The sequence below is a fragment of the Fukomys damarensis genome, unplaced genomic scaffold, assembly GCF_012274545.1.
Source record: "Fukomys damarensis isolate Sample0158 unplaced genomic scaffold, DMR_v1.0_HiC HiC_scaffold_14, whole genome shotgun sequence".
Taxonomy (NCBI): Eukaryota; Metazoa; Chordata; class Mammalia; order Rodentia; family Bathyergidae; genus Fukomys; species Fukomys damarensis.
The window spans coordinates 8,582,970-8,596,785 of NW_022900926.1; the positions used below are offsets into that span (position 1 = coordinate 8,582,970).

A 13,816-nucleotide genomic window follows, 5' to 3' on the forward strand; every position below is an offset into this window, starting at 1 on the left:
GAGAGCACGATATTCTGCTCTGCCATGAAGAGAGACTTGACTCAGTCATAGCAAAATGGATGCACCTTGAGACCACAGTGTTAAGTGAAATAAACCAGATACACAAGCTTAAATATTGCATGGTTTTACTCATACGAGAAACCCACATTTCAAAGAAAGAGCAAAATAAAAATAGATAATAGAAAGTAAGGAGATAGATCTTTTTCAAATGAAAAGAGGATTAAGAGATAAAGGAGAGGAAAGGGGATGAAAACAGGAACTTAGATGTATCATGGACATGTACCAACTCCACACAAGGAATGTAAGCATTATGTACTCCAAACATGCACTAATAGAAATAAATACAACAGGAAACATTTTCTTACCACTCGCATACAAGAAAACCTCTTTCTAACCCAATATTTCTCTGTCTAAAAACGAGCTCTCTTCTAACCATGTTTAACAAGTAGTGATAAAAATGATTGGAATTTTAATCTTTCTGGACCTCATAGTCATAGTGCCTTATATTTTGACAACATCACAGTTTCTACTAGTCATATATACATGTTTCTATTCAATTCGCGTCTTGCAAAAGATATGTGGCTTGCTTATGTGCAGATGAAGAACTTACATCTGGAAAACACAATGAATGTAACAGGGACAGAGTCACATTCTTCGGGCTCTAAAACATTTCCTTTTTCCCAACCCCATCCTACTCAAGCTCATAGAACATCTTTCTGAGTGGATACTTACATTTCATCACACCCTGTATTTCATAAACAGGCTTGAGAATCAGTGCACCATCAAAGTCTTCAGGGAATGGAATTGAGGAATCCCACTTATGTGCAAAATCTGTAAGTTTCACAGTTCGGGTTCTGTTCTTGGGAATCTTCCACTCGACAATCTCTTTTAGTGTATAAATATGTTCATCTTCACACTCATAGAATTCTCCTTCTTGAGTCACAGGCAAAGTAAACGAGTGATTCTGGTGATTCCTTACTATGCCACAGTTCACCATTATTTCTCCATTAATGTCTTCAACTGAGTTGAGTGTGATTTGCTCCCCCTGCTTTATAGTGAAAGTCTCCATGTTTATGTCTTTCTGGTGATAGAAGCAAGGATGCCCTCGTCTGCCAGGTGCAATCTGGATTGTTCTTGTAATTTCCCCCATAGTAAGGTAGGGAGTTTTATCAGCCACGATCCTAAAGAGACCTACAAACAGAATTGTATAAATCAAAGAGTCACCTTAAAATGAATATTCTCATAAGAAAACCAGAAAGCAAGTACAGTGGAGCTTTCAAAAGCAATAAAAGATTAATTTTTACAAAATTACAGGCAATTGTTTTAACACTGACTCCTTGTCAAAATGCCAACATACTGTTTGTAGATTACTGTAGTGTTAACCAAAGAGCATACATTTTCTTTAAAAAAGGAAAATATCTTGAAATAGCAAATGCCTATTATTGGAAATGAGGGCTCTAAATGAGGTATGAGCTTTGATTCAACTAGCAATGGAATCTCAAAGTGAGCTCTTCTTCTCTAAGGATTATATTTTTTTAAAGAGAGAAGACAGGATAAGATTAGTTTTCCATGAACATATCTTTAGATACAGTCAAAAGAAGGAAACTGATTTATAATCAAATTTATGATTGAGAAGTTATATAGATGATGGTGACAATTGTACAAATTATAAATGTAGCAAATATCAATTACTTGTACACTTGGACATGATCAATTTTGTCATGTGCATTTTACAATGGTGAAAATATCTGCAGTTTTAATGAATATAAAATTTCTCAGAAAGTTTGTATACCTTGTGACTCTCAGACATGCAGAATTTCACAATTTTTTATTATAGAACTCGATGAAATCACATATTAGTAAATCATAATATAATATATCTCTATATTGTGCTGCCCATGACACTCCTTAGAAAAATATTAGGCTAGATATTTGTTTTGGATCAAATACTCTTGGTAATGTATCATTATTTCTTTTTAATTACTTCTTTTTTTTCCATTAAAATTTTTCTTATATTTTTCTTTTCCTTTCTTTCCTTTCCCCTACCCCTTCTGACCTTTTCTTCCTATTTCCTGTTATCAACTACACATTTCAATCCTTATTTACACTTTAATTTTTCATACCAGGTTAATTATTTGGTATTTACACACGTGCCCTATTAATTTCACTTAAGAGTATGGCTTTGAAGTGCATCCTTTTAGCTATAAATGTCTCTAGTTTCTTATTCATTATGGCTGAAAAGGAAAAAATGGAAACAAAATCTTTGCAAATAGAAAAGGATGGAAGGGATGAAGGGAGGGCAGGGGAATGGGGAAAAAATACGAAGCACGCTATATCATGTAAAGGTACAAATTCCCAACGATGAATGTAACCGTACTGTATACCTAAAATGTATCAATAAACTCAATGGAAAAAATTTTATTGTTGCATTATGTTTTTTACTAATTTATCTATTTGAAAATTTTTTCTAACACTATAAGCATAATCACTAATACAAATAAGTGGCTCTCATGTTTGAATTATTCTGTTTTTACTTGGGGGCACATCTGTTTTGTGCCACATTCAGAAATTTATTTACTGAATAGATTTTAATAAATTCTAGATGGAATAATAACAAAGGAAAATTTAATTAGTACATTTTTCAAAGAAAAGGTAAATGTATGATAATATTCTGTATTAATGTTCTCTAAGCACTAAAAGCCTTTCTGGAATGATCTATCTTGGAAAGATTAAATTATTAGTTTACTCAACAAATATATTCCAATTAAACTAATCTACATAGCAAATTCTTTATTAACAAGGTTTTGGTATATTTCTGTGTATCTAGAATGAGGATTAACATTTTTTTCTTATTAATTATTTATTGTGCATTTTTACTCTAAAAATAAATTTTGATTATTTTTTGATATTAACTCCCTGAAAAAGTGCTGCTCTGCTAAAAAGAATGAGTAAGATAGCACATGCAGTCTGTCCGGAGATCTTTTAGAGATTGAAAACCATACATCCACTACATGCCACGCTTGAAGACAGGACGGAAAAGAAACATGCACCGTGAGAGTTTCTTAGCTTATTATGTCTTTTGTCAGGGAAAACCGAATGAATTACCTTCTCCAAATCACTCCGGTCAATGAATGCATGCAGGTCTGCACATGTGAGTCGGATCTCATTTGTCAGTCGTGAAGACTTCTCTCTCAAAAACCCATAATCAGGGTATAGAAAAATTCAGCGGCTTTTGTAACATAAGTTTAAAAAAGAGCTACCCAGACTTTCTTAAAAAGTAGCAGTAAATATTTTTATTTCCAGCCTAGCTGTATTGTTGATGTTAGTCACAGAAGAATGACCTTGGCATCATCCTTCTTGGGGAGTTGAGTTCACCCAAATCAATAACAGACCTAGAACATTGTGAAGTTGAAACGACCTGAAACCCAAAGGGCTTCTACTATTTCAAATTAACCCCTCTCCTCAGTGCTACATTGCTGGATGCCTGTATGGCGAGAAGAAGGCACCTGTGAACCTGTGTGTTTCCTCTTAGAAGGTGATGCAGGTGCACACACCAGCATTACTAAGAGGCAGAACACAGGAGAAGGACGTGAAGGTGTGTTAGCAACATACTGCTCCTGTGTTCAGAGCTCACCAACTTAAAAACAGCCATGAAGTGCCACACGAAGCGGGGTGGTGATGTCACATTGGTAATCCACTTCCACGACAAAAGAAATGAAATATAAACTAAAAACTCAACAGAACTGATCAGTTAAATTTGCCCAATCCTTCAACTTCCTCAAAGAGAGTGCGATGGTTTAGTATTGAGGAAAACATCCTCTAGAATTCTAAGGAAAAAAAAATGTTTCAGCAGTTGAATAATCACAAATGCTAAAGTTAAGAAGAACAGAAATAGATTTCCATTTTGGTCTGTTAGCTATTAAAATGGGTTTTATAAATATGTTTAAATTAGGAGAAATTGTTCATAGAGAACATTTCACATATGAAATGAAAATTATAAGAAAATGCAATTAATTAAGTTGCTGAAAACTAAAGGTAGATTGAGTCTTTAAAGACTTTTCCCTAATTCTTAGGTTTTTGGAAGAGTGGATCCTTTTAATCAATCCGTAGGGGTTTTCAATTATTATTATTAATAAACAGTGGCAACTGAAATTTGCTTAGAACTTTACATCTTCAACAATTTTTCATTTGCTTCATTTATTTTCACAACAATCTTTTGAGGTCAGTAAAATAAATATTATTCCTGAGAAATTCAGAAATGACCACAGGTTTTACAGATGAAAACCGTGGCTCTAGAATTGCAGATCAGAGCTTTGATGTCTGAGCTGTGTGCCTGGCCACCACCCTGGCTCACACGACAGCGTGTTCACTGCGGCTCCCCAGACCAGGGTTCTCAGGTCAGCCGTTCTCAGATCCCCCAAGGAGAAAAGAGCAACAGCCACTTCCTGGTTCACTGTATGGAATTCAACTTAGGAGACATTTTGTTTTACTTTTCCTTTCTTTCTCCCACACCATTTTCCACCCAAATAGTGAATAACTGTAAAAATTAAGTTCCCTTACTAATAATGTATCCACAGCATAAGATCATGGTGAAGATCACACAATCCCCCATCCACCCCCCCAGCCCCAGTGTAACCTCTCGCCTGCTTTCCCAATTCCATCCAAATCTATTTCCTCCGTCTCTAAAATACGAAATCTTGGAGAGAATTTTCCTTACTAATTCTTGTCATCCTCTCACATCAACCAAAAATAGAATTATTAAAATAATAGCCTCTTAATACATGCTGTTCATTTACATGCGTGACAATTTTATTTTAAAAATAGCGATATAAGGTCAGTCATTCATAGAACATGTACATTTTATGGATATGGACATGAACCTTTGAGGAGATGACACAAGTTAAAGCTAACAGAGATGATTTTAAGCCCGGTGTATTCCTCCCTTCTGGTGCAGGGTGATGCACAGCTTTGAAAACTTCACATGTAAAGGTGATTTCACAGAGAGTGTGCACACGGGTTAGCACTGGTCTCATCTGTATTTATGGCAGGTAAGAAGGTTTCCAGAATACATTATTGCAAATCTTATATAAAGTGACCATCACAGAATGGATGAATGAGTTTACATCCTTCCTGCGAATAAACCATACCTTGGGAATAATACCAATTCAAACACAAGTCAGCAAAAACAAAAATGAGAATCGACACTGGTACCGAAGCAAAATTGTCCTTCAGCCACAAATAAGACAGTAACGCTGTAGGCTAATGAAATACAAAAATTGGCCAAAAGTTGAACGCCCCAAGTCATCAAAATATTGATTTATATTCACTATCATAAGAACTTTACCATTGCCTTTGAGATGTGTTTGTTTCCAAAGTATGTGTTTCCAAGAAACACATACACTTGAGATGCATGTTAAAAACAAAGGACTGAAGCAAGTGAAGAAGGTCTGGAAACAAATCGTACTGCTGTGTATTTCTAATCAGAAGTCTTGTCTCTTCATCAATGAAACGAAGTGTGTCTTAGGTACTGTTGTGAATGTCTCTCTCTGTCTTTTAAAAATACTTTCTGCCATCAAATTCCTAAACAGCCTTTGTCTATTAGATACCTCACCTCACATATGTCTTATAGCATTTTGTTGTATTCCCAAGGCAGTTCTCATTCTTCGAGACTACTCAAAATCCAGCGTTTCTTGCAGAAACGTCGGACTGAAAAGGAGTGCACAAAACACTCTATCAATCAGAACACTTTAAATCCGTGGGTAATGTTCTAAAACATAAAAAATAATAATAATAATAGTACCTGCCAAACTGTGAGAAAATTCTCCAGAATTCTGAGTTAATCATGGGACTACAAAGCATCATTGATGAATGCTTTCAACATTTTTCATAGGAGATTCTCCAAAAGTAAAAACAAGCAATTAAAATATGTTTATCATGAGAAACTGTTGCACAGAAATTTAGCTGAATATTTAAGAAGGAAGAGGCTATATCAAAGATAACCAGGTTTTTAAATGTTAGGTGAGACTAACCATGGTGGTAGAATTCCTGTAAAATAGTTTTACATTAATAATTGAACCAGAACAGTCCATAGTAGCTATTTGACCTGGAGGTAAAAGAATGTATCATCAAACTTTGATTATTTTTTATCCCTTTAGTTTAAACACTGCAAGAGAAAACAAAAACAGCATCTCCTTTGCAATGACATTTAAACTCTTTGAAAGGACTGACTGTAATATCTAACATTTGAGATGTTTACCAAAAAGTTTACATTAATAATGTCAGCTCTTGATATCAAATATGATATCCATGCCTAAAGTTCTAAGTATAGATTATTAATAAATGTGCCATACATACTCATCCACGTTAAAATCCTCTTCCTCCCAAGCAGTGAAGATAAGAAACAGACCTCGGATAGGTAAAGAGTACATTTTTGTTTCTCCCATAACCCTTGGTGAGGACACCGGTGCCGGTCCTGGGCTCTCCCAGTCTTCAGAGCTCTGTTGCCCGTGTTAGGGGAGAGACAGGGAGGTGTCAGATCTGGACAGAAACGCCGGAGACCTTGAACATGGCCCCAGGTCTCTCACAAAGCCTTGTTAGGAGGATCTTCAAAACCAAAACACTACAAATTTACTGCCGCTGGGCCGATGTGACCTCCGGGAGGGGAACTTTCAGAGGAAGGGGAGAGGAGCGTGGAGCGATTGATATCACACAGTGCCCATTCTGCCAGCCTAGGATTCCGTTCTGGGCTCAGCCCTTTCTTCCCTGTGTAAACTGAGAATTTACATTCTCAGCGCTACAATATCTTCAGTGAAATATGGAAAATCATATCTCCTACCTCACAAAGTCATTATGATGATTAAGTTACTTAATACATGTAATATGCTTACACCGTGCTTAACATATGGCAAGAACCCCCCAAAAAGCAAAAATAAAAACAGTGGTTATTTTCTTTTTTGGTACAGGGGATCGAACTCGTGTGCTTGTGACGCAGGTGGCGGAACCACTGAGCTAAATCCCCTCCCTGATGCATACCCACTTTAAATGCCCCTGGAATTCTAAAGTATTGCAAGATAATTATAAGGGCAGAAGAATCAGGGATACGAAGTTCAGAGCCAAAAAGAAATACTGAATGTTGCAGTCCAGATCAATTTAGAGGGACCCCCCCAAAAAAAACAACCTATTTAAAAGCCGCAGCTCAGGCTCTGGTCCTGATGCAGGAAAATTTTCTCAGCAGTGATAAATTCCACATATTTTGCCTCAGTGAAAATGGAAATGGGTTTGAGGTTACTACTTTCAGTAGGGGAGGTTTTCTAGGTTGCTTTTGGAAGTTTCCCTGACCCAGCGCTTTGATAAAACATTTAGATTTTAACAACCCTAACTTTATGCCACAAGGGGTAGATCGCGGGATAGGAAGAATGAAAGATGCATACCCACTTTTTTACTTTCTTTTTTCTTTTTTTTTGGTATCAGGGATCGAACTCGTGTTCTTGCACTTGTGAGACAGGTGGCAGAACCACTGAGCTAAATCCCCGGCCCCGAAGCATACCCACTTTCAATGCATTCTTTACGCTCTGAATACTTATTTTCAAGTGTATAATATGCAGTTACTGAAGTTCCCTTGAGCAAAAGACTCAGCGAAATGTCCCAGTGTTGTTGAACACTCATTTTATTCATGACTCTGAAAGGCATTTGAAACCAATTGAGGGAGGACTAGACCCTCCCTCTAGTTCAGTGATCTTAATTTTCTGATGGAATGTAAGTAGAGAGATTCTGGAGCCACGGGAGCTGGTTTTGCTGTTGGGTGTCGATGTTGCTTGCAAATTAACTGTACCTAAGTAGCCACCTGTTTGTGCTTATGATTATGTAAAAGCCCCATATGTTTCTCTCTCTACACATGGGAGGTAAATATTGAAAGAACTACTTTGATGTGAAGGGTGAAAACAGCAGCAATTCTTTTATAACCATCAACATACGCTGTGGCATTTCCTCGTAATGTGCTTTGTCTGACATAATTGCTGATTTTTGCCATGCAGTGTTTTGGTTTTTTTTTAAAGAATCTGTTACCCATGGTTGTACAACACAATTAAAAATCACTTTACATTAAATTCAAATTAAGAAGAGGTATAATTTTTCCAATGCAACCATAAGTTTTAAATGGATTCTGAGGCTTATGATTTACATAGATTTTGATATGCATGATAAAGAAAAGTGAATCTTCTGTTTTTCTAAATTCACAAGCACAGAAAAAGGAGCATTTTCTCTCTAAGAGCATCCTTTGGGTTTTGCAATACTGAGTAGAAAAAGTGAAATCCAATAACGTAAATTTGAAAGTAGCTTGGAAAGTCCCATGTACAAAGCCCCACGGGCTCCTGGCAATTCTGTCCTGGGTACCTGGGCTTAGAGATGAGCCCCGGGCACAGATGGCACCAGTGCAAGGACCCTCATCTAACCGCCACCATCTACTGGGAGACAACAGGCCAGAGGGACCAGGCCTGCGATTCTGATCGCTTCACCGTGAGGATAAACACACCAGGCTTTCACGGTTTGTTTCTCATTAAGAGAGACTTCTGACTTCCCCATAAGTGCTCACAACAAGACACAGAAAATAATCGACAAAGATGAAAATTTAAGACAGGGTGAAAACCTCCCTATGATGGACTGACCACTCTGAATCTCCAGAAAGAAGTTATTTCACTAGAATGAGGACACAGATGAAATGGGAACATTAGAGGCCTCTTCATAGGAAGTTTCGGGAGACAAGAGAAGCCCTAAACGTTTAAAGATTACAATAACAGGAGTTACCAATCGCTGCATGTTTCCTATGCACCAAGGTTTATAGTAAGCACCTGCCTATCATTTCATGCATTTATTTTCAGAAGAATTGTAGGGGCTAAGAAATTGTTTCCCACCTTAATAGACAAAGAAACCTGAGAAGCTGAAGCCAGAAGACGCATTAAGTTTACTCAGTCTAAATTTTTTTAGTCTAAATTTGTATTTGTGTGAGGAAGAGGCTAAATAATATGTGTATAAGTGCATATATCTATTTGTGTACATGCTCAATAAAAATTTAATAAATTTAAGATAAAATCACTTGTATTCCCACTGGGCTGAAATAGCCCTTTCAAACTCTGGGCTTTTTTTTTTTTCAGTCTCAGTACCCATACAAATAGAATTATTTTTAACAACATTGAAATGCTACTAAATACATTCATTTGGATCCTGCTTGTCTCACTTAACAGTGATTAAATCTCATATGCTAAAATATTTTTCAAAAATATAGTTCTGATGCTGAATAATATGTTGCTCCAGATTTATCGTAACTTTTTCACATAATTGAGTATGAAAGTTGATCTCATTAATTTGCTGTTACAAATAACTCTAAAATGATTAATACTCTAGTGTTTATTCTGATATGTGGAACCACTGAATTAAAGCCATAAGCTTTACAAAGGCCTTATTACTAGAAAACTGGTGGTTCCACAGCAGCAGGACCAAGCCATAGAACACCCCTATCATTAATCACCTTCTCTGAACATGCACAAAATAAACATTTTCTCATTAACTGACAGATGGTACTTGAAGTATACAAACCTGTTTTCAGAAGGGCTAATCAATCTATTACCAAATTTGTAAGAGATTAAAACAGTCTACCTGTCATTTTGGTGTGAGAGAAACCATTTAGCATTGGCTTTTTAACTTTATTGTCATAATCAAAGAGGCATAGCTAATTAAATATGTGGAAAAGGTTTGACTATCTTGTTAATTTATATTGATGAATCTTGTTGTGTGTCTAGATATCCCCCCAATGCCCCATGTGTTCATAGGTGAGGTTTGTCAAGGTGGCTGGATCTGGAGTGTGTAACACTGGGGCTGATTCACAGTGTAAAGCTAGGCTCAAGGGCACTAGGATTAAGGGTGCAAGTGCTACCTCCCCTAAGTAGCCTTGACAAGATATAAAGAGCCGGGTGTGTTGGTGCACACCTGTAATCCCAGCACTTGGGAGGCTGGGGAGGCCAAGGCAGGAAGTTCGCTGTGAGTTTGAGACCATCCTGGGCTACATAGTGAGTTCCAGGTCAGTCTCGATTACATAGTGAGACCTTGTCTCAAAAAGAATTTTTTTAATTAAAAAAAGATAAGATATGAAGGGTAGCAAGAGCTGTGGTTCTTTCTTGGTTGTTTTACTACCTTTACCCCCCATGAACTGTTTCTCCTCTGCACTGCCTGTTTGCTATACCACCATGCCTTAGAGACATGAACTGAAACCTCTACAAACTGTGAGCTAAAAAATCTTTCCTCCTTTAACCTTGAATGTTGGGTATTTTGTCTCAGCAATGAGAAAACCACAAAGACAGAATTTAGTACCAGAGAAGTGAAGTCCTTCCTCTGACTTTACCTGGCCATGTTGTTTAAGAGCCTTTGGAGCTGGCTTAAGGAAAGGGAAAAAGTTAGGCAAGGTTTAGAGATGCTGGCTGAAAAAGAGAGCTGGAATGCACGAGGCTGTACTCCATAGGAGATTCTGATAAGAGCTCAGAAGACCAGAAGGCTGATAGAATTTCTCTCTAACTAGGCTCAGAAAGTTTCTGGTGGGAAGAAGGACTACACTGGCTGCTGGGCTCCAGACAATGTGTCTTTGCAGAAAGTTTGTCTGTATTTTGCTTGGGTGCAGAGATTTTGACTGAGACTGAGATTAAGGATAGTGGACCAATTAATCTGCCAGAAGAAATTTCAAGGCAGTCTAATGTTGAGGTAGTGGCATGGGTACTGTTGGGGGGCTTTTTGCCAGATTTATGTTGAGAACCAAGAGCAAAGAGGCCAGCAGAATGTTTTAAAACATTTTGAGTTTGGCCAGAAAGATAGTACCAGTAAAGCTGTGGTCTGCAAAGAAAGAGCAGAGGAGATCTTCATTGCTGAGAAGGAACAGGAGAATAGAAAAGATGGATTAGGAACACCGTAAGAAGCAGGAGGACTCCACCTTTTGCAGCCTCAAAATTGTAAAAGTAAAAGAATTCGTTTTGAGAAGAGAGCCCCAGAATGGTGGCAGCCTAGGGAAGTTGTTCCTTGGCATTTGGTTCATAGGCACTGGACCCCTAAAGCCAGGAGAGTAGCCCAGCTATTGCTCCAGCTGGCAGCAGATCTTGGCATCTTCCAAATGGTGCTTGTTTTAGGTGCATGCAGAATGCAGGAGTTGTGGGGTCAGGAAGGCTTCCATCCAGATTTCAGAAGAAGGCCTGAGAGGCCAGGCAGTGCCCCCCTGAGAGGGCAGTGTGTGAAGCTGTGAGTGTGAAGAAAAAGGTGCAGTGGAGACCCCAGAAGTTTGGAGAAGCCAGGGATGCGGATTTTCTGAGGAAAATTGCAAGGAGGAAGAAGAGCAGGCAGAAGAGAGAATCCATAGGAGCTACAACCACAAGCCGTGCCCTAGAGGAAAAGCTACCAATCCCTTTGGTGTTCACAACTTGCCACACATTACTGGGGATGCTGGAAGTGGAACTGTGGGATTTAATGTTTGCTTCCTGGATTTTGGACTTGCTTTTTTTCCCATTCCTTGATCTCCCCTTGACTGTAACTTTTGGAATAGAAGTATCTACCTTGGGCCAATGAATGTTGGAAGTGTTTAACTCTCTTTGCATTTGTACAGGGGCTTGCACCTAAGAGTTTGCCTTAAATTTCAGAGGACACTATGGACTTGGACTTTTCAGCAATGCTGAAACTGTTACAACTTTGGCAACTCTTAGAGATGGACAAAAGGCCTTTTGTGTAAAAGGATGTATAAGAGCCCTTGGGAGGTCAGGCTCAGAATGTTATGGCTTGTGTCTAGCTGTCCCTCCAAAGCCTCCTGCAGTCATAGGTGGGGCTTTTTCAGAGGTGGCTGCATCTACAGCACATCACATTGAGATTGATTCATGGTGCAATGCTAGGCTCAAGGACACTAAGATTAAGGGTATGAGTGCTACCTGCCCTAAGTAGCCTGGATAAAAAATAAGGGATAGGAAGAGCTGCATTTTTCCTTTGGTTATTTTGGTACCTTCATCCTGCATGAGCCATTTCTCTTCTGTGATGCCTGTCTGTCATGCCACTCTGCCTTGGAGCCAGCTGATTATGGACTGAAACTTCTAGAAACTGTGAGCTAAATAAACTTTTCCTCCTTTGAGTGTTGGGTATTTTCTCTCAGCACCAAGAAAGGTAATTAAGACAAGTCCATACTAAGTTCTCTATGATTAAAGGCCATCTGATTTCTTCCATATCCATTTTCTTAGTGTCCTACTAGGCTACTAGATTTTGTTGCTTTACATTTTAGTGGTATCTGGTCCTTTAAAACCATATTCATTTTTCATATTTCACTATGAAACTTTTCTTTCACTTTTGAAAAATTTCTAATATATAAAAATTACATTGTTTATGATTGTTATTATATTTGTAATCTGAGAGGTGTTTCAAATCAGACATAAGCTAGTTTTACTTAAAAAGCAACTACTTTTTCATCTACTTTAAATTTCTTTTGCTATGTTTTGTAAAGTGACGATCCAATTTGACCTACTGTTTTCTAAACTAATAACTATACCAGAACAATTGAGTATAATAATAATAATTTTAGCAAATACAAAGCAATACTCTATAATAATTTTTCTCTGAGCTATAAGCAAACACTTAAGTATGAAGGCACTAAAGTCAAATTCAAAGCATTACTCTTTACCAACTAGTTCTGCTATTATTAAAGTAATTTATTGTTTCAGGTGTGATTTTTTAGAACATTAAGTACAATATATCATGACTTTATTAAATTTCACTATTGGCAGTAAAAGCATTCTATTTTATTCTTTAAATATTTGCTTGAGTATTTTTGTTTGTTTGCTCTCCAAAATGAATATCAGAATTATTTTCTCAAGGCCCAAAATTCCAATTATAAATATTATAATATGAATATTGCGATTGTCATTGTGATGAACTTATAAATTACTTCAGACACAATTGTAGACTTTACTAATTCAAATGCCTATTATTTTTCATTTTAATAAGAATAATTTTATAATATGTATAAATAAATTAGTAAATAAATGAGGTAAAGTATATAAAAATGCAACCCTCATATATTATAAATGGCTATAAATTAGAAGTTGTGTCCACATACATTCTTATTTATGAACATATCTGCGTATGATACTAAAAACAATTGATTTGTATGCTTAAAGCGGTGAATTCTATTACATGTAAGTTATGTTACAATAAAGTTGTAATTTAGAAAGGACAGAGGGGACAGAGAAACGAAATTAAACCATAGCCTCTTTTAAAAAGCAGTAGAGGGGCCAGGGTTTAGCTCAGTGGTTCCACCGCCTCCCTCACAAGTGCAAGGGCTCAAGTTCGATCACTGGTACCAAAATCATAAAAAATAAACAAAAGTCAAAAACAGATTTGGCCCCCTTGACCTTTTCTAGTAGAACAGTTTGGCAAAGATTTATGAAATGTGATCTTGCAATTCACATCAAGATCTTCGAAATATTTTTACTCTGAACCAATAATTTCATGTACACTCAAAACAGCAGATAAGGTTTTAGTTTAAAAGGCTATTTATTACAGTATAAATTGTATCAATGATCATATTCAGCATGAATTTAACAAATTATGGAATATGTATATAAAAATATAGAAAGTGAAATTATGCTTTCAAGAGTATTTAGTAACCTAAGCAATTTTTTAGAAACAAGCTTTTTCCTCCCATTACATTAAATCATGCATCTATGTGTTCAGGTTAACAAGATACTAAAAAACACTGGGAATAGATTTATCAGACATAGCACTAAATCATTCATTTATGGGATTG

General features: G+C 37.0%; 1 protein-coding gene across 2 annotated transcripts in view; it reads right to left on the reverse strand.

Annotated features, from left to right (window-relative positions):
- The window catches only part of Themis (thymocyte selection associated), a 194,413-nt gene that overhangs the window by 112,846 nt on the left and 67,751 nt on the right, over window positions 1-13,816 (reverse strand). Inside the window, exons 1-2 of one of the 2 annotated variants that reach the window (XM_019207686.2) lie at window positions 6,355-6,460; window positions 733-1,191 (exon numbers count right to left, since the gene is read on the reverse strand). In XM_019207686.2, the coding sequence (XP_019063231.1) occupies window positions 733-1,191; window positions 6,355-6,358 (463 nt within the window). In that variant the 5' untranslated portion in view covers window positions 6,359-6,460. Of the gene's footprint in view, window positions 1-732; window positions 1,192-6,354; window positions 6,461-13,816 lie in introns of those variants that run through there. The other variant, XM_010625734.2, reaches the window with a different exon arrangement.